The sequence below is a fragment of the Hippopotamus amphibius genome, chromosome 3, assembly GCF_030028045.1.
Source record: "Hippopotamus amphibius kiboko isolate mHipAmp2 chromosome 3, mHipAmp2.hap2, whole genome shotgun sequence".
Lineage (NCBI taxonomy): Eukaryota > Metazoa > Chordata > Mammalia > Artiodactyla > Hippopotamidae > Hippopotamus > Hippopotamus amphibius.
In genome coordinates, this window is record NC_080188.1 from 165,005,158 (window position 1) to 165,026,346 (window position 21,189).

The 21,189-nt window shown below is 36.2% G+C and overlaps 1 protein-coding gene across 1 annotated transcript in view; it reads right to left on the reverse strand.

Annotated features, from left to right (window-relative positions):
* Positions 1-21,189, reverse strand: part of HMCN1 (hemicentin 1) — a 460,484-nt gene that overhangs the window by 133,274 nt on the left and 306,021 nt on the right. Inside the window, exons 49-52 of the mRNA XM_057725744.1 lie at positions 14,789-14,980; positions 4,138-4,311; positions 2,738-2,851; positions 1,596-1,741 (exon numbers count right to left, since the gene is read on the reverse strand). Of these exons, the coding sequence (XP_057581727.1) occupies positions 1,596-1,741; positions 2,738-2,851; positions 4,138-4,311; positions 14,789-14,980 (626 nt within the window). The remainder of the gene's footprint in view (positions 1-1,595; positions 1,742-2,737; positions 2,852-4,137; positions 4,312-14,788; positions 14,981-21,189) is intronic.

Below are 21,189 nucleotides of genomic sequence, written 5' to 3' on the forward strand. Positions count from 1 at the left end.
CACCCAAAAGAGTGTTTGGCAAATACTGTGCACTCAATAAATAATTTGGGATGCACTGTATCATTATTACCATTATATCCCTTATGTAAAAATAGTATAATTTAAGTTTCCATGTCAAAGAAAAACTTCAGAGCATGAATAAATAAAACACATAGATTCTATCAAAACATTGTGGTTAATGCTGTTAATATTTTTGGTGGCTTTTCTCAAGAACACTGTTTCACTCTAGTAGTGTTGCTTTTCTGAGAGATGAACTAGCAGAAGAAAGGACACGGAAAATAAACAAAAACCAGTATTTTTTTGTACACATTTTTGGGGACCAATCCCAAATCTTGAAAACTTTAGTGATTTAACAAAAGCATCATAATTGGATCAATTTTAGTCTGGATGTGAAACTAATTTAACTGCTCATTAGAAAATTTTTTAAAAAATACCCTATTCCTGGTACAATTCTAAACTTCACCCAATTTTTATGTGTGTGTGTGTGTGTGTGTGTGTTTGTGTGTATATATGTGTGTATGTGTATAAAATGCAAGGAATGAAAAGGTTTTAGGTAAATATAAAAATAAACTTATAAAATTTCAAAGGAGAAAGGAATTATTTGTCCAAGCAAACTCATATAGAATTGATATTGTACCATGGAGTATGCTTGTAGTCAGAAAAGAAACTATAAACAGAGCATGGTGGGAGTTCCCTATTTTTCCTTTTGCAATGGCTTCCAGATGAAACTTGCTTATTTTATAAGAGATGATTTTTTTTCTGGCCGCCAGGATTGCAAAAATCCATCTGTGATCTGAAAAAATAAAGCTATATATTTCTGCATCTTAAACCATGACTCTGATCTGAACATTTACAACTGGAATTTGACTGACCATTTGGTTGATTGTATATAAAACAGGACAAACATCAGCTTAGCTATGTCACATCTGTATTCAGCAGAGTGTTAACAGCAGCTAAAAAAATCTATTTTGGTCTTAAAATATCAGCACATATGTTTTTAAAACATGCATGTTAGAAAATAAGTGGAATGAGAAATAAGGGCACATGGTATAGTCTGAAAGCCAGACTACATAATTGAAGGATGTGTCTCATTGAAAGTTCTTCATTGCCCCCAATTAATTGTATTGGGCACTTAATCATCACATTTAGCTTATTTTCTTCATCTTGGAATATTAAAAATGTTGCCCTTTATAAAAGAGTTAAAGGTGTTTAGAGAAAGTTCTGAATAGACTTAGTATCTGTGCTATACTTACCATTCTAGTCTGGCTCAGCACTGTTTTTATGTTTCTTCTCCACAAAGTTTACTTACTCTGAAAAACCACAGAGCACAGAAACCATTCCCCAGTGGGTAGGTGGCTGGATTTTCAAAGACAATTGCCAATGTATATTAAAAGTCCTTCAAACTTTTCAATGAAGACATAATACTAAAGTTGTTGAACATGGTTCAATTTTTTTTTGCAGTTTTATACTTGAGGAGCACAGTTTTAAGATCACATTGATTCTCTGAGTTACCTTGTCTGGGTGTTTTGCTTTTTAATTTAACTGATCATTTTAGTCTATCAAAAACCATCAGCAAGCAAAAAAACTTGACTGGCCTGTCCATCCTTGTACCAGCTGAGAGAGGCAGAAGGAACTGCATAGGCTTCACATTCCAAGGTCAGGGTGTTGTTTACTTTGATCTTCACTTCTTTAGGGGAAAGACCTGGCCCCAGGAGGTCCCTTTTATTGATTATGGGTGGAACTGCATAAACACGAATATTAAAGTATTAAACATTAGTTCTTTTAAATGGAATGACATATAAATCACAGTGAGGATCACTTAACAAGAAAACAAGGAAATAACTTTAGGCATTTTCTGTGGTCTCCTCTCATCAAGGACCCAAGTTAGCATCTTATGAAATGGCACTATTCAAATACAGAATGTGAAGAAAACTACCTTTCTCCCCTCATCATTATACTGCCAATGAGGTTAATGTCCTTCACAGAACAGTTAGCTTAGTTTGTTCCAGGTCCCCAGACACAGTCTGAGTATGACCCATAAGATGCATTTTATTAGTCACTAAGGGGAATGATTCAAAGAACAACAACAATCAAAAAGATTAACTTGATGATGGGAGATGCCTTAGAGGGCCAGGACAGGGAGCGGGGGAGGGAGTCACGGGAGGGAGGGGATATGGGGATATATGTATAAATACAGCTGATTCACTTTGGTGTACCTCAAAAACTGGTACAAGAGTGTAAAGCAAATATATTCCAATAAAGAGCTTTAAAAAAAAAAAGATGTTCTTCCTTTTTAAAAACAAAATCCTGACATTTAGCCCTTATTAATGGTAGTATCAATGTACAGTGGATTAGCCCAAAGTCACTGACAAACTCATCGTAGGCTACTGAATAAAGCATATATATTTAAGAAAGAGTTTTGTGCATGCAAGTACTTATATACAGCAGAATTCAGAAGAGGGTAATTCACAAGAAAAAAATAGAGAAACTTAAGGAAGTGCCACTGACAAGTTCTCCAGAAAGTTACAAAGCAGATTCAGTGGGCTTTTTCACATCTTTAAGCAATTGAGGTCATAGGCACATTGCTTAATTCAACTTTCATCTTAACAGAGCAAGCTGCATAAATAATAAACTTTAATGATGAATATAAATAATTATGAACCCATAATGAAAAACAGAATTGAAAAAGTTACAAAACCTGGAGAAAACTTGGAACGTATGTTCCTTGAGAACTTACTGTAGACCTTTACTTCATAGTGCTTTATCATCTCTCCTGCCTCATTAGTGGCTACACAAGAGTATCTCCCAGCATTGTCTTCCTGTGCATTTAGGATCTGCAGAGTCCTACCTCCTGAAAAGCAATGGAACACCAAAGAATCTCTGAAGTCACAGTGGCAGCAGGGTTTCCACAAACCACCAGGTTTTAGCTCTTACTATTAACACACTGCTTCTTCTCTATGCCAATTCTGTAATAGACATTTGATACAAGACAAACTACAATACAGATGGGCATTATACTTGGTGGATGGAGACAGTCACTCAGTCCATGATGGTCCTCTGTGGTAATGCCTCTCATGTTCATTCTGACCCTCCCCTACTTCTCTCTCCACACTGTAACTAAGGTCCTTACTTTACTCTCTTCACAAATAGGTCTTCTGCCTTAATCATTTTCTTCCTCTTATCTACCTGGCTTATCAGTAGAGATTGATCTTGCTAAAACAGTTTTTATCATGGTATTTTCCTTCCTAAAAATCTTCAATCGTTCTCAATTGACCAAAGTATAAAGTCAAAACTCTCAAATCCAGGTATTTAAAACATGACTCCAACATCCCTTCCTGATCTTCTCTCCTGCCTGCCGCCCTCCCTGACATACACACATGTACACACAATGTCTCCACTCAACAGGGAGGTGAGGAGTCTGTTTATTATTACTTGCACGTAGGTATGGCATTCTCCTTTGTACTTTTCCCACACTAGACATCCTGATGGATCTGAAATCTCTCCTAACTTATTTTCAACCAGCAAAATTCTATAACATTCTTTAAGGTCTGGTTCAAGTTCTGGCTATGACAAAGCATTTCCTGACCACTTCAGCCCACGGTGGCCATTCCTTCTTTTGAATGCTTATAAAACTTATCACTACCCCATTTATCATAACCCATGACTATTTATAATCCATGACTATTCATGGCTTCCTGTTGTTAATTAACTTTCACATGTATTATCTTTATAAATTTCTTACAGCCAGTGATCATACTTTTATATTCTTTCTGTTTTCATACATATTGCCAGGTATTAAAGAGGATAAATAAACTCTGTCAATCTAAGTATTAACCTTCAAGGTTCAGTTCAACAAAAGCAAATTTCTACTCTTTTGGGCATTCTACATTATAGTTGAGCAATTAATAACTGTAGAATTTATCTTTTTGCCTTTTATTTACTTTATTGGTCTTTCAAAAAGTAATTTTAGATACTTTAGATTACAACATACATACAAAAAATTAAAAAATAAGATAGCAATAGTACATCACCACCACCACCAATATAAGTACTTTTATAAAAATAATCAATGATTCTGTTTTTCTATAAAATTAGATGGCACAAATGCATCTTGGGCATCTGAAGTAAGCTAATTACCTGGAAGAATACGGATATTTTGGTTGGATTCTAAAGGAGTTCCATTCTTAAACCAGGTGATAGTGGCTGGGGGATAGGAATAAGCTTCACAGACCAAAGATGTGGGGCTGTTAAGGATAACAGTGACATCTTCAGGGTTGCCACGGCTATCGACACCAGCAATTGTAGGAGATACTGAAAAAGATTTAAAATTTGATCAAAGAAATATATTCAGAAATTTCTTTATTTGTGCATTTTCAAGTTTCCACAGTACTTACATGCATAATTCCATTCCCTAACAATTACAGAAACAATTGCTTACTGTTCTCAGTCTACACAAAACAGTGAGAACCTCAAAAAGCTCACAGAGTAACGGAGGCGATCACATGTAAGAAGAAATCATAACACAATGCAGTATGTACAATACTGGGAATTTTAGTGCAGGATATACGGAGGCATAGCACCCAATCCAATCTGAGGCGTGGGGTGGTGTGTGCACTCTCATCAGGGAAGATCTCCTAAAGGAGCAGATTTCAAAGTGCCCCTCAAAGGACTGGTGGTGGTCAGAAGGTGAAAGAAGGGAGACTAGTAGGAGGAGGAGGGAACATATTGGGAGCAGAGCAGTGTAAACAATGAGGAGCAAGGGGGAAATATACAGAGGATGGAGTCAAGGGAGTCAATACTGGAAGCAAGGGAAAGAAAGACAGGTACATTTGTTCAATAAAAGATAGTGAGGGCCTGAACTAGAGCACTGAAGAAAGGCACAAAGAAGAGGGAGGAACTAAAGAGAAATTTAGGAAATCAGTTGGCAGAACTGGATGATAGAATTTAAGGGGTAAAGAAACCAAAGCCAAAGATAACTTCTCGTTTTTTTGCTTGGGAATGAACCTAGGTAAACTGCAGTGAAGCAAGATATAGAAAATATGGCAAGATTTGCTCATTTAGGAGGGGAAGATGGTTTGTTCAGTTCTGAATATCTTGAATTTTAAGTGCTTGTGAGAATTCCAGGTAGAAATGTCCAACAAGCAATTGTATATAGAAATCTGAACCTTGGGAGAAAAACCTGGGTTGCAGGTATGGATTAAAAAAATCTCCAGTTGATAGGAGATGATAATTAAACCTCTGGGAACTAAGTTTGTTACTTGATGAGAATATTTAGAGTAAAATGGGCAGTGAAGTAAGGATAAAATGTGAGGGGACTTAATGTTTAAGAGTTGGATTAAGTAAGAGTCCATAAAGGAGGGAGAAAGGGAGCAACCAAAGATGTGCAAGGATAGCTAGGGAAGAGTGGTGTCCAGGAGAAACTGATGCATAATGTCCAAACATTAAGATAAGGACTCAATGATGTCTGCTTGATCTAACAGGGTAGTCTTTACCACAGCAGTGTCAATAATGATGTGGGCAGAAGCCCATTTTTAGTGGGACAAGAAGTACAGATGGGGAGTGGTGACTATATGAAGTGATGGAGACAGTGGAAAGTGAAGCTGGAGGTAAGGCAGGTGGTGGGCATGACTGACAGACCAAAGAAGGGGGAAAGATACAGGATCAAGGGCATAAGCAGAAGCAGTAACCGTGAACAAAAACGATAACTCATCCTCCTGGATAAGAAAGGGTAAAGACACTGAATTATGCCTAAGTAGATTGGAAATTGCAAATACACACACTTAGCCTCGACTTTATATGAAGTTGCTGAAAAGAAGACTTTGATTCAGATCCCTTATCTTCAACGAATGAGGGAAAATGACAAGAAATAAGTAACTAGGAAGGGGGTAGGAGGCAGAGGAAGGAATATAGTCAGATAGCATGACTTGAGATACCTGGGATAAAGAATAAGTGACCTCCACTGCAGAGTCCTCAGGGAGCTGATGTCTCTTGGGAAGAATCAGATTTCAATTACTGAAAGGAGCCAGAAAGAGTTTTAAATCAGGTTCCCAGAGGAAAGGGATAGGATTTGGACATGAGCCAGTATTCGGAGGTGAGTCAGTGGTGGGAGGAAGGAGGCATGAGGAACTGAGAGCTCTAAGAGAAGCAATGGACTACAGGAGAGGAGAGGAAATCCAGGGCAGGGAATTTGCCTCTCACACACTGATGGGCTTATAGGGAAGACAGGTGTGTTAGGAGGCAACTGGCTCATGAACTCTCATTCTTACTTATCCATACATCTGTTATTCAGTGCTATGTTAGGTGCTAGGGCTACATCCTTTTCAAGATAAAAAGGGTTCTGTCCTAGGGAGTTTATAGTTTTATATAATTATTACTTATATATACCATTCATTTGACACTTACTAATATATTATTCAGTATTCTGACTTAACTTTCCTGGCCTATATATCTCTTCTACTCAATTAGACTGTAAGCTGTCTGACAACTGTGTCCTGTATGCGAGTTTCTATGTATGGGACTATGTATTCCCTTAGTCTAGCCAATAACTATCAAAACATACCAACAAACATAAAATTGCAAAAGTTTGCATCCTTAATTATAGGTCAGTTTATTTTAGCAGAATGAAACTTGTTTTGATATTAATAATCAAATACAATATATTTAGATGGTGCATTTTAAATTTCTAACGTGAGCAAAATTAGGAATCTATTTTAATGTCATTCCTGAGACATAAGTAGAACTTTAATGCTGCAGAAACTGAATGTATAGTTATTTCATCATTCATATTCCATTTTCTTTCACGGTATAGTTTTTTTGCTCTCAAAGGACTTGATATTCACATGTACATGCTAATCTATATTAAACCAGAAGCAAACTATGTGAGATTTAAAACCTACACTTGTGGTCTAAGTCTACATTTTAACCTAGGAATCTTTGACAGTAAAGAATTTACACATTATATATTAATTTCAAGGGGAGGGAATTTATCTGGGAAAAATAACTATTAATTAAATGGCAAAAGATCTAAATTTGCAATTTCTAGGTAATTTACTGCACAGTAGTACCTTTCAACTCTCTTCATTTAAGACTTTTTAGGTAGTGGTGAGTTAGCAAATGATATAGATAAATGCACGTAAAGACAGATGAGCAGAGAAAAAGATGGCGGCGAAGCAGAGAGACGTGGAGTGCATCCCTCTCCACAGATGCATTGGGAATGCACGGAAGGACGCAGTCATTCCCACAGAGAACCACCTGAACACCAGCAGACGGCCTCGGACACCAGAAAGGGCTGCGGGGAGCCCGACGTAGCCGGTAGGGAGGCATCTACGAGGGCTCAAAGAGGGTGAAGCGGCGGAGCTGTGGCAGACGGGAGGGAGTGAGAAACATACGGAGGGTCTGCAGCGCAGCTCAGCGTTCCCGGACCGAGACATCGATCCGCAGCTGAACGGAGGGTCCGGGAGCGGGAGCGGGAGCGTGGGAACCGGAGAGCTGGTTCAGGGTGAGAAACATTGTTGCCGGTAGGGTGACGGACCGAGAGGACAGGAGGGAGGAGGTCTGCGGAGAGGAGTGCCCGTCCCTGAGAGCTGCCCGGCCATGATGGCGGCTGGAGGCTGCAGGCTCCCGGGCGGGGGGGAGGAGCCGCGCGCATAGCCTCTCCCTCTCTTTCGGTGCCTCTGCAACAGGCAGTGGAGAGACGCCCTGCGGGCCACCTAAGGCGCTCAGGGAGAACAAGCACCATCAGGCACTCGGGCGGGGCTAGATTAAAACTCCTTGCAACGCCAGCAGCAGGGAGGCTGCCGAGAGAAAAAAAAAAAAACCAGCATCAAAAAGAAAAAACCCCGAGAGAGGCCCAACTCTAAGACTTTCTGTGTACCCCTGAGCCATCAGCGCCCTCTGCAACAGGCACCTCCAAGCCTGACTGAAACAACAGTGCGCCACTGCTCACTCACTCCCAGGAGAAGAAGCCACTATTGTACCCTCTCCCTCCCCACACACCGAGGCTTACAGACGAACAATAAAGGAACCTCTGCTGGTCACAGAATAACGCAAAAAAAAAAAAAAAAACCCAAGGCAAGGAGAAGGACACTTACAGCTGAGACGCTAAGGACACAGAAATAGTAGTATCAATACCTATTGAACTGGTCCATTCTGGGATCAGTTCTGGATTTTTTTTTTTTCTTTCTCTCTCTCTCTCTCTCTTTTTTTTTTTTTTGATTTATTAAATACGATCTTAGCCCTAAGGGATCTACAAGTTTTACAACATAATTTTTTAAGGATATTTTTTATTCTTTTTTTTTTTTTTTGCCTTTTTATATACTTCTATATCTAGCTAAGTTTCTGGTAGTACGGACAAAATATCTTTCATACTTTCCTCTCATCCCTTTCTTTTATACACTTCTATTCCTTTCTTTTTCTTTGCATATTTCCAACCACATTACGCTCTTCTGTTCCCCTTTCTTCCAGCCATTTTAAGTGTATTTTATCTTAACATACTTATAAGCAACACTATCGGTCTGCTCAGACTCCTTGCTCTATTCTCCAGATGATGCACTGCCTTGGTATTAATATTAGGCTTTTGTCTTTATCTTAGTTCTTAGTACAGTTGTCTAATTACATTCTGAGAATCTCCATTCTCTCTAGTGGTACTCCAGCTCATTTCTATATTTGATCCTAGCTTACAAAATCTCCCTGGATTGATGTTTGTATGTGTAGGGTGTTATTTGTTGTTTGTTTGCTTTTGCTTTGGTCTCTGATTTGTTCTGTTTCAGTTGTCAATTTCTGCTGGGTTTCTCTTTGAATATCTGATAGCACACTGGGGTTCTGTCAGGTCTTTCTAGAGCCTTATGTCCTAACGGATTCAATAATTGTGTGTCTTATACATGTATGTGTTTCCTAGACTGAATATTCGTTTAATCCAATACTTGGACGTTAGTCTGAGGCTTGGACAGTCTTCTATAAACACCTCTATCACCAGGACAAGCAACCCCAAAAGCTTGGACAACCATGAGGAAACAAAGAAACCCCATGCAGGCAAAGGAGCAGGAAAAAAACCCACAAGACCAAATAAATGAGGAGGAAATAGGAAAAATGCCTGAAAAGGAATTCAGAGTAATGATAGTAAAAATGATACAAAATCTCAATAACAAAATAGAGAAAGTACAAGGAACAGTTCATAAGAACTCAGAAAAACAAACAGCAATGGATAACAAAATAACTGAAATTAAAAATACTCTAGATGCTATAACCAGCAGAATGACTGAGGCAGAAGAACGAATAAGTGAGTTGGAAGATAGAATGGGAGAAATAAACGCCACAGAGCAGGAAAAAGAAAAAAAAAAATAAAAAGACTAGAAGACAGCCTCAGAGACCTCAGTGATAACCTTAAATGTACCAACATTTGAATTATAGGCATCCCAGAAGAAGAAGAAAACAAGAAAGGGTCTGAGAAAATATTTGAAGAGGTTCTAGTGGAAAACTTCCCCAACATGGGAAAGGAAATAATGAACCAAGTCCAAGAAGCACAGAGAGTCCCATACAGAATAAACCCAAGGAGAAATACACCAAGACACATATTAATCAAACTAACCACAATTAAACACAAAGAAAAAATATTAAAAGCAGCAAGAGAAAAGCAACAAACAACCTATAAGGGAAAACCCATCAGGATAACAGCTGACCTTTCTACAGACACTCTGCAGGCCAGAAGGGAATGGCAGGATATACTGAAAGTCCTGAAAGAGAGAAAGCTACAGCCAAGAATACTCTACCCAGCAAGAATCTCATTCAGATTTGAGGGAGAAATCAAAAGCTTTCCAGACAAGCAAAAGTTAAGAGAATTCAGCATCACCAAACCAGCCTTACAACAAGTGCTAAAGGAACTTCTCTAAGTAGGAAACACAAGAAAAGGAAAACACCTACAAATACAAACCCAAAACAATTCAGAAAATGGTCATTGGAACACACATGTCAATAATCACTTTAAATGTAAATGGATTAAATGCTCCAACCAAAAGACACAGACTGGCTGAATGGATACAAAAACAAGACCCTTCTATATGCTGCCTACAAGAAACCCACTTCAGACCAAGGGATACATATAGACTGAAAGTGAAGGGATGGAAAAAGATATTCCATGCAAATGGAAGTCAAAAGAAAACTGGAGTAGCAATACTCATATCAGACAAATTAGACTTGAAAGTAAAGACTATTAAAAGAGACAAGGAAGGGCACTACATAATGATCAAGGGATCCATCCAAGAAGAACATATCACAATGGTAAATATCTATGTCCCCAATATAGGAGCGCCTCAATACATAAGGCAAATGCTAACAGCTATAAAAGGGGACATCGACAGGAACACAATAATAGTGGGAGACTTGAACACCCCACTTACATCAATGGACAGATCATCCAAACAGAAAATAAATAAAGACACACAAGCTTTAAATGACACATTAGACCACCTTGACTTAATTGATATTTATAGGACATTCCATCCAAAAACGACAGACTACACTTTCTTCTCAAGTGCACACGGAACATTTTCCAGGATAGATCACATCTTGGGTCACAAATCAAACCTCAGCAAATTCAAGAAAATTGAAATCATATCAAGCATCTTCTCTGACCACAACGCCATGAGACTAGATATCAATTACAGGAAAAAAACTGCAAAAAATACAAACACATGGAGGCTAAACAATTCACTCTTAAACAACCAAGGAATCACTACAGAAATCAAAGAGGAAATCAAAAAATATCTAGAAACAAATGACAACGAAAACACAACACCCCAAAACCTATGGGATGCAGCAAAAGCAGTTCTAAGAGGGAAGTTTATAGCAATACAGTCCTACCTTAAGAAACAAGAAAATGATCGAATAAACAACCTAACCTTACACCTCAAACAACTAGAGAAAGAAGAACAAAGAAACCCCAAAGTGAGCAGAAGGAAAGAAATCATAAAGATCAGAGCAGAAATAAATGAAAAAGAAAGGAAAGAAACCACAAGAAAAATAAATGAAACTAAAAGCTGGTTCTTTGAGAAGATTAACAAAATTGATAAACCATTAGCCAGACTCATCAAGAAAAAAAGGGAGAAGATGCAAATCAACAGAATTAGAAATGAAAAAGGAGAAGTCACAACGGACACCTCAGAAATACAAAACATCATGAGAGACTACTACAAGCAACTATATGCCCATCAATTGGATAACCTGGAAGAAATGGATACATTCTTAGAAAAATACAATCTTCCAAGACTGAACCAGGAAGAAATAGAAACCATGAACAGACCAATCACAAGTACAGAAATTGAGGCAGTGATTAAAAATCTCCCAACACACAAAAGCCCAGGACCAGATGGATTCACAGGCGAATTCTATCAAACATTTCGAGAAGAGTTAACACCTATCCTTCTCAAACTCTTCCAAAATATTGCAGAAGGCGGAGCACTCCCAAACTCATTCTACGAGGCTACCATCACCCTGATACCAAAACCAGGCAAAGATGTCACAAAAAAAGAAAACTACAGACCAATATCACTGATGAATATAGATGCAAAAATCCTCAACAAAATACTAGCTAACAGACTGCAACAGCACATTAAAAAAATCATACACCACGATCAAGTGGGGTTTATCCCTGGGATGCAAGGATTCTTCAATATACGCAAATCAATCAACGTGATATATCATATCAACAAATTGAAGGATAAAAACCATATGATCATTTCAATAGATGCAGAAAAAGCTTTTGACAAAGTTCAACATCCATTTATGATAAAAGCTCTCCAGAAAATGGGCATAGAAGGAAATTACCTCAACATAATAAAAGCCATATATGACAAACCAAAAGCCAACATTGTTCTCAATGGAGAAAAACTGGATGAATTCCCTCTAAGAACAGGAACAAGACAAGGGTGTCCACTCTCACCACTGTTATTCAACATAGTTTTGGAAGTGTTAGCCACAGCAATCAGAGAAGAAAAAGAAATTAAAGGAATCCAAATTGGAAAAGAAGAAGTAAAATTGTCACTCTTTGCAGATGACATGATATTATATATAGAAAACCCTAAAGACTCGACCAGAAAACTGCTAGCACTCATTGATGAGTTTAGTAAAGTAGCAGGATACAAAATTAATGCACAGAAATCTCTTGCATTCATATACACTAACAACGGAAGAGCAGAAAGAGAAATTAAGGAAACTCTCCCATTCACCATTGCAACCAAAAGAATCAAATACCTAGGAATAAACCTGCCTAAGGAGGCAAAAGATCTGTATGCAGAAAACTTTAAGACATTGATGAAAGAAATCAAAGATGACACAAACAGATGGAGGGACATACCATGTTCCTGGATTGGAAGAATCAACATCGTGAAAATGACTGTACTACCCAAAGCAATTTACAGATTCAATGCAATCCCGATCAAATTACCAATGGCATTTTTCACAGAACTAGAGCAAGAAATCTTACGATTTGTATGGAAACGCAAAAGACCCCGAATAGCCAAAGCAATCTTGAGAAGGAAAAATGGAGTTGGTGGAATCAGGCTTCCTGACTTCAAACTATACTACAAGGCCATAGTGATCAAGACAGTATGGTACTGGCACAAAAATAGAAAGGAAGATCAATGGAACAGAATAGAGAACTCAGAAGTAAGCCCAAACACATATGCGCACCTTATCTTTGACAAAGGAGGCACGAGTATACAATGGAAAAAAGACAGCCTCTTCAATAAGTGGTGCTGGGAAAATTGGACAGCAACATGTAAAAGAATGAAATTAGAACACTTCCTAACACCATACACAAAAATAAACTCCAAGTGGATTAAAGACCTACATGTAAGGCCAGACACTATAAAACTCCTAGAGGAAAACATAGGCAGAACACTCTTTGACATCCATCAAAGCAACATCCTTTTTGACCCACCTCCTAGAATCATGGAAATAAAATCAAGAATAAACGAATGGGACTTCATGAAACTTAAAAGCTTTTGCACAGCAAAAGAAACCATAAACAAGACTAAAAGGCAACCCTCAGAATGGGAAAAAATAATTGCCTATGAAACAACGGACAAAGGATTAACCTCCAAAATATACAAGCAGCTCATGCAGCTTCATACCAAAAAAGCAAATAACCCAATCCACAAATGGGCAGAAGACCTAAATAGACATTTCTCCAAAGAAGACATACAGATGGCCAACAAACACATGAAAAGATGCTCAACATCACTCATCATCAGAGAAATGCAAGTCAAAGCCACAATGAGGTATCACCTCACACCAATCAGAATGGCCATCATCACAAAGTCTGGAAACCACAAATGTTGGAGAGGGTGTGGAGAAAAGGGAACTCTCCTGCACTGTTGGTGGGACTGTAAGTTGGTACAGCCACTATGGAAAACAATTTGGAGGTTCCTTAAAAAACTACAAATAGAACTACCATATGATCCAGTCATCCCACTCCTGGGCATATACCCAAAGAAAACCATAATCCCAAAAGAAACTTGTACCATAATGTTTATTGCAGCACTCTTTACAATAGCCAGGACATGGAAGCAACCGAAATGCCCATCAACAAATGAATGGATACAGAAGATGTGGCATATATATACAATGGAATATTCCTCAGCTATAAAAAGGGATGAGATGGAGCTATATGTAATGAGGTGGATAGAACTACAATCTGTCATACAGAGTGAAGTAAGTCAGAAAGAGAAGGACAAATATTGTATGCTAACTCACATATACGGAATCTAAAAATGGTACTGATGAACTCAGTGACAAGAACAAGGAAGCAGATACAGAGAATGGACTGGAGAACTCGAGGTATGGGAGGGGGCGGGGGGTGAAGGGGAAACTGAGAAGAAGCGAGAGAGTAGCACAGACATATATATAGTACCAACTGTAAAATAGTCAGTGGGAAGTTGTTGTATAACAAAGGGAGTCCAACTCGAGGATGGAAGATGCCTTAGAGGACTGGGGCAGGGAGGGTGGGGGGGACTTGAGGGGGGGGCGTCAAGGAAGGGAGGGAATATGGGGATATGTGTATAAAAACAGTTGATTGAACCTGGTGTATCCCCCCCCCCCCAAAAAAAAAGAAAAAAAGACAGATGAGCAGCATATTATGTGAAGAAAAAGAAAATCTACTATAGTTGCTCACCCTGGTGGGAGCAGATGTTCTGCTCATAATACTGCTACATAAGTTGACAAAGGGAAGGAGGAGAGATGTGTTTTAAGACAGAGGAAAGCACACTTCTAAAATAAAATCATTTTAATGCTGTTTTGTTTTAATCCTTCAGCCTCACAAGGGATTGTGTTAATTCACTCTCACTCACAAGCAAGCATAAAATTTTGGTGTGCTTGTCTATATCTACTCTCCTTCATCAGAGTTACCAACACAGATTTCAGTATGGGCAATTACCAATAATGGCAGGGTCCAACAAAAGAATGATAAAATATCTCACGTTGATCTTCTTTCACTGTTGACCTTCTTCTCTTTGACCAGCATTTATTTTTCCTTTACTACCACTTATTTAATGCCTATCTTGCTCATAGCTGTACTTAGCACAAAACACAGTACCTGGAACATAGTATGTATGCCAAATGTAATGAATGCATGTATGAATTAATTTTGAAAGAAAACCAGCTAATGTATATAAGCACTGCTTCTTCTTAAATAATGAAATTCTATGGTAGAAATATTAAGTAAACAGAAAAAGAAGAGAATTTATCCTACTGCTATGGTTGATTTTTCAAGATCTGAAGCAATGCTTATACCTACCCAACACATTAAGACTGAAACTTTTGCTCTTGTCACCAGCTGTATTAGAAGCCAGACATATATATCTTCCAGTGTGTGACACTTGGGCATTGGTAATTTGAAGAAAACGGCCCCCAGACATAAGATGATGGGTGTCATCTACTTTGAGGAGCTGTCCATCTTTTTGCCATGTAATTTCTGGCACTGGATTCCCTGTAACAAAAAGATGTTTCTGAGAGTTGGCTAATAATCACATATCTACAATTCATAACTAAAAGGGTGTATTTTAAATAGTGCTGCAATGAACGCTGGAGTGCATGTATCTTTTTGAATTACATTTTTCTCCAGGTTATACCCCAATAAAAATTTTAAAAAATAATTAAAGGATGCATTTTCACTCATTTCCCTTTTTAAATAACCCACTTCTAAAACAATGCAGTAACCATTTTAAAATAAATTTGCAAGCATAACTGAATTTATAATAATAATCATGCTTATATTTTAAAACTCTATAAGTAAAATAATTATGTTAGTCTTTGTGTTTAATTAAATTTATATCATACCTTAGGCTATTACAATTGAATATTTTCATAGTAAAATACACTTAAAAAATGGAGCATGCATGTTTACTAAAATTATTACTCATGAATACCTATACATTCACATTAAATTTTTAAAGATTTTATATTTTTGAGGGAAAGCTATAAATAAGGAAAAACCTTTAATTAAACAATTCAACAAGCAGATATTCTGAGTTCATACCAGGATTCTAGCATAGATATATAGATAGGTAGAAAGATAGAAATATATAGTAATTATTCCTTTAATATATATAGCCTATAGAAAAAATCTTTCATATTTTTCATGGCACTTCTGTTAAATATTAAGTTTTAAATTGCTCAAACTTTTTTTTTTTGAAAACTTTATAAGAACAAGTTCTGTTAAGAGGACTAGGATGATATTATATTAAGGCTCAACTATACTGGCCATGGAGCCTGTTCTATGGCCCTGCCTGGGCAGGAAAGCAAATTCACAGGCCCACCCAACTGCTAAGTATAGCACACAGTCCTATCCAACTAGGAAGTATGACCAGAGAATCCAGGTAACCACAGAGTCTATTCTACAGTCACACTTGGGCAAGGAACCAAACAAGCAGTCCTATCCAACTGTTCCCAGCCAATGGCATCCCCTGTCCTGACCTCACATCTCAGGCAGAGGCAGTGGCCTCACCCAAATAGACACTCTGATAGAAAGCCCTGCCTGCACAAGCATGCTACCAGCTGACCCATTCAGAATCCCAAGTTGAGTTGAATGGTGAAGGACTATCTCTGCTGAAGCAAACCTTGTAAAATCTGGAATTAGAGACCCTTTACTAAGTGTGCAGATACAAATGCAAGGAATCAGATAAACATGACACCTCACAGGAAACTAATAAAGTTCCAATAACTCAACAACTGACCCTAAAAAAATGGAGATCTATGAACTGTGAATTCAGAATAATCCTCTTAAAGAAGTTTAGTAAACAAAATTAAGAAAACAATGCATGAACAAAATGAGAAGTTCAACAAAGAAATAGAAACCATAAAAAAATCCACAATCAAAAAAAATCCTAGAGCTAAACAAAACAATGACTGGACTAAAAAATTCAAAAGAGAGCTTCAACTTCAGACTTGACCAAACAAAAGAAAGAATCAGTGAACTAGAAGACAGTTCATTTGAAATTATCCAATCACAGAGGATCAAAACAAACAAACAAAAAAATAAAGAAGAAAAGTGAAGAAAGCCACAGGAGTTATGAGATACCATCACAAAAACAATATACACATTATGGGAATCCCAGAAGGAGAAGAGAATGAGAAAGGAACAGAAAGCATATTTAAAGTGATAATGTCTTAAAATTCCCCCAGTGGACAGCCAGATTCATGAGGCCCAAAAGATCCCAAAGAGGTTGGACTAAAAAAGTGCTACACTAAAACACATTAAAACTAAATTTTGAATGTAGTAAGAGGAAACCAACATATCACGTACAAGGGAACCCTCATAAGAGTACAGGCAGATTTCTCATAAGAAACTGTGAAGTCTAGGACAGAATGGCATAAGATATTCTAAATATTGAAAAAGAAAAAAAGCCTGTCAATTAAGAATGCTATGGCTGGCAAAATATGAATGAGAGATAAAGATTTTCCCAAACAAACAAAAGCTGAGGGAAACAAACAAAAAAAGAAAACACCACCAGACCTGTCTTACAAAAGGAATTCAAAATGGCCTTCTCAAGTGGAAATAAAAGGATGCTAATTAACATTGTAAAAACATATAAATGTATGTGCAAAACTCACTGGTAATGGTAAATATGTAGTCAAAACCATATTCTCTGATATTGTAATGGTGGTGTGTAATTCACTTTTAAAATTTAAAAAACAAACATTAAAAAAATCATATCTATAATAATTTATTAGATATGCAAAATAAAAAACATGTAAATTGTAACATCAATAACTTAAGATGTGAGAAGAAGAGAAGTAAAAGTGTAAAGTTTATGTGTGCTATCAAAGTTAAGTTGTTATCAGGTTAAAATAGGATGTTATACATATAAGATATTTTATGTAAGCCTCTGGTAACCAGAAAGGAAAAAAAATTCTACAAAAAGGTAGGATTGCAGAAAAGTTATGATAAAGCAATCAAAGCATATTGCTAAAAAAGTCATCAAATCACAAAAGAAGAGCAAGATAAGAAGCAAGGAAGAAAGGAGCTACAAAACAATAAAAAAATTAACAAAATGGAAACAGTAAGTCCTTACCTACCAATAATTACTATAAATGTAATGGATTAAATTTTCCAATCAAAAGGCATAGAATGAAGAAAAAAAAAACAAGATTCAACAATATGTTGCCTACAAGAGACTCACTTTAGCTTTAAAGACACACATGAACTAAGAAAAGAGGGATATAAAAAGATATTTTAAGAACATGGTAACCAAAAGAAAGCTGGTGCAGCTATACTTATATCAGCCTAGGCTTTAAGCTAAAACTGGTCAAAAGAAGCAAGAGACAATGAAATTCATCAGGTTAATCCATCAGGAAGATACATTAATTGTAAATATTTATGCACCCAACATTGGAGCACCTACATATAAAGCAAATACTAACAGAGCTAAAAGGAGAAATAAACATCAATAAAATAATACTTGGGGACTTTAATACCGCACTCTCAACAATGGATAGATTATCCAGTCAGAGAATCAATAACAAAACAGAGATTTGAAAAATTCCATAGACCCAATATACCCAACCAACACATACAGAACATTCTATACAGCAAAAGCAGAATACACATTCTTCTCAAGCACACATAGAACATTTTCCAGGACAGATCATATGCTAGACAACAAAATAAATCTAAGCAAATCTAAAATGATTGAAATCATAGCAAATGTCTTTTATGACCACAATGATACGAAATTAGAAATCAATAACAGGAAGAAAGCAGGAAAATACACAAATAGGTAGAAATTAAACAGCATGTTCTTGAACAACCAATGGATAAAGGAAAATATCAAAAGGATATTTGATAAAAAATGTCTTGATACAAATGAAAATGGAAACACAACCACCAAAATTAATGGGATATAGTATAAGCTGTTTTAAGAGGGACATTTATACTGACAAATTTATACATTATGAAAAAAAAAACCTCTAAAAAAAATCTAACAGTATACCTCAAGGAACTAGAAGAAAAGCAGACTAGATCCAAAATTAGCAGAAGGAAGAAAACAATAAAAAAAAATTAAGAGCAGAAATAAATGAAATAGAGTACAAGAGAACAACAGAAAAGATTAATAAAACTAAAAATTGGTTCTTTGAAAAAAAAAATTGACAAACTTTTAGCTAGACTAAGAAAAAAAGAGAGAGGACCAAAATAAATAAGATTACAAATGAAAGAGAAGACATTACAACTGATACCACAGAAATACAAGAATCATAAGAGACTACTCTCAAAAACTATAGCCAACAAATTGGACAAGCTAGGAGAAATGGAGAAATTCTTAGAAATATACAACCTGCCAAGACTAAATCATGAAGAAATAGAAAATCTGAAAAGACCAATTACTAGTAAGGAGATTAAACCAGAAATCAAAAACCTCCCAAGAAAAAGCTAGGACCCAATGGTTTTAGTGATATATTTTATCAAATGTTTAAAAAAGAATTAATATCAATTCTTTTCAAATTCTTTAAAAAATTGACAAGGAAACATTCCCAAACTCATTTTACAAGGCCCGCATTACCCTGATACCCAAGTCAGCTAAGGATATCATAAGAAAAGAAAACTACAGGCCAACATCCCCAATGAATATAAAAACAAAAATTCTAAAAAAAAAAAAAAAAAAACTAAAAAAATGAATTCAATGTCAAATTAAAAGGATCATGCACCATGACAAATGGGATTCATCCCTGGGATGCAAGGATGGTTCAAGATATGCAAACCAATGTAATACATAACATCAAAAGAATGAAAGATGAAAATCATATACTCATCTCAATAGATGCAGAGAAACATTTGACAAAATTCAACATCCATTCATGATAAAAAATCTCAACAAATAATATACAGAAGGAATATTCCTCAGCATAATAAAGGCCAGATGACAAATCTGCCGCTAACATCACACTGAGTGGTGAAAGATTGATAGTTTTATCTTTAAGATCAAGAATAAGATGAGGGTACCCACTCTCACCATTTTTATTCAACACTGTATTGGAAGTCTTAGCCAGACAATCAGGCAAGAAAAAGAAATAAAAGGCTCAGAACTGGAAAGGAAGAAGTAAAGTTATCTCTATTTGTAGATAACATAATTATTTATACAGGAAATCCTAAAGACTCCACCAAAAAACTGTTAGCTTTAATCAACAAACTCAATAAAGTTTTAGATACAAAATCAACATAAAAAATCAGTAGCATTTTATACACTAACAACAAATTATCTGAAAAAAAATTTTTTTTTAAATCTCATTTACAATAGCATCAGAAACAAAAAAATACTAAGAACTAAACCTAACCAAGGAGGTAAAAGATCTCTACATTGAAAACTATAAGATATTGATGAAATAAACAAAAAGAGATACAAATAAATGGAAAGATAGCTTGTGTTCATGGACTGGAATTATTAATATCGTTAAAATGTCCATATTACCCAAAGCTATTTATAGGTTCAATGCAATCCCTATGAAGATTCCAATGGCATTTTTTACAGAAATAAGAAAAAAAAAAAAAGACTTAAAATTTGTTAGGAATCACAAAAGACCTTGAATAGTCAAAGCAGTCCTGAGAAAGAAGAACAGAGATGGAGGCATCACATGTTCTGATTTCAAACTATATTACAAAGCTACAGCAATAAAAATAAAGTAAGGTACTGCCATAAAAAAGACACATATACTAACGGAACAGAATCATTAGCACAGAAATAAACCTATGCCTATACTAATACTAGTCAAGAGGGTCAAGAATACTCAATGGAAAAAGAATGGTGGTGGGAAAACTGGATATTCACATGCAAAAGAATGAAACTAAACCTGTACTGTACAACCACTCACAAAAATTAACTTGAAATGGATCAAAGAGTTAAATGTAAGACATGAAGCTATAAAACTCCTGAAAGAAAACATAGGGACAAAGCTCTTTGACATTGGTCTTGGCAATGATTTCTGGGATATGACAACAAAAGCATAAGCAACAAAAGCAAAAACAAACAAATGGGCCTGCATCAAACTAAAAAGCTATATTCAGCAAAAGAAACCATCAACAAATGAAATGGCAACCTACAAAATGGGAAAAAATAAAAATATTTGCAAACCACTTTCTTATAAAGGGGTTAATATACAAAATATGTAAGGAATTCATATAACTCAATAGCAAAATAGAAAAGAAAAGAAAAAACCCACACAAAAGATCCAATTAAAAAAGTGGAAAAGGACTTGAATAGACATTTTTCCAAAGAAGATATTCAAATGGCTAACAGGTACAAGAAAAGCTGTTCAACGTCACTAATTATACAGGAAATGTAAATCAAAAGCACAGTGAGATATCACCTCACATTTGTTAGAATAGCTATTATCAAAAATACAGGAATTACAGATACAGAAAATAAATTTAAGGTTACTGGGGATAAGAGGCAGAGGGATAAATTGGAAGATTGGGACTGACATATACACACTACTATATATAAAATAGATAACTAATAAGGACCTACTGTATAGCACAGGGAACTCTACTCAATATTCTGTAATGGCCTATTTGGGAAAAGAATCTAAAAAACAGTGAATATATGTACACATATAACTGATTCACTTTGCTGTACACCTGAAACTAACACAATATTGTAAATCAATTATACTCCAACAAAAATTTTTTAAAAATACAGTAGATGA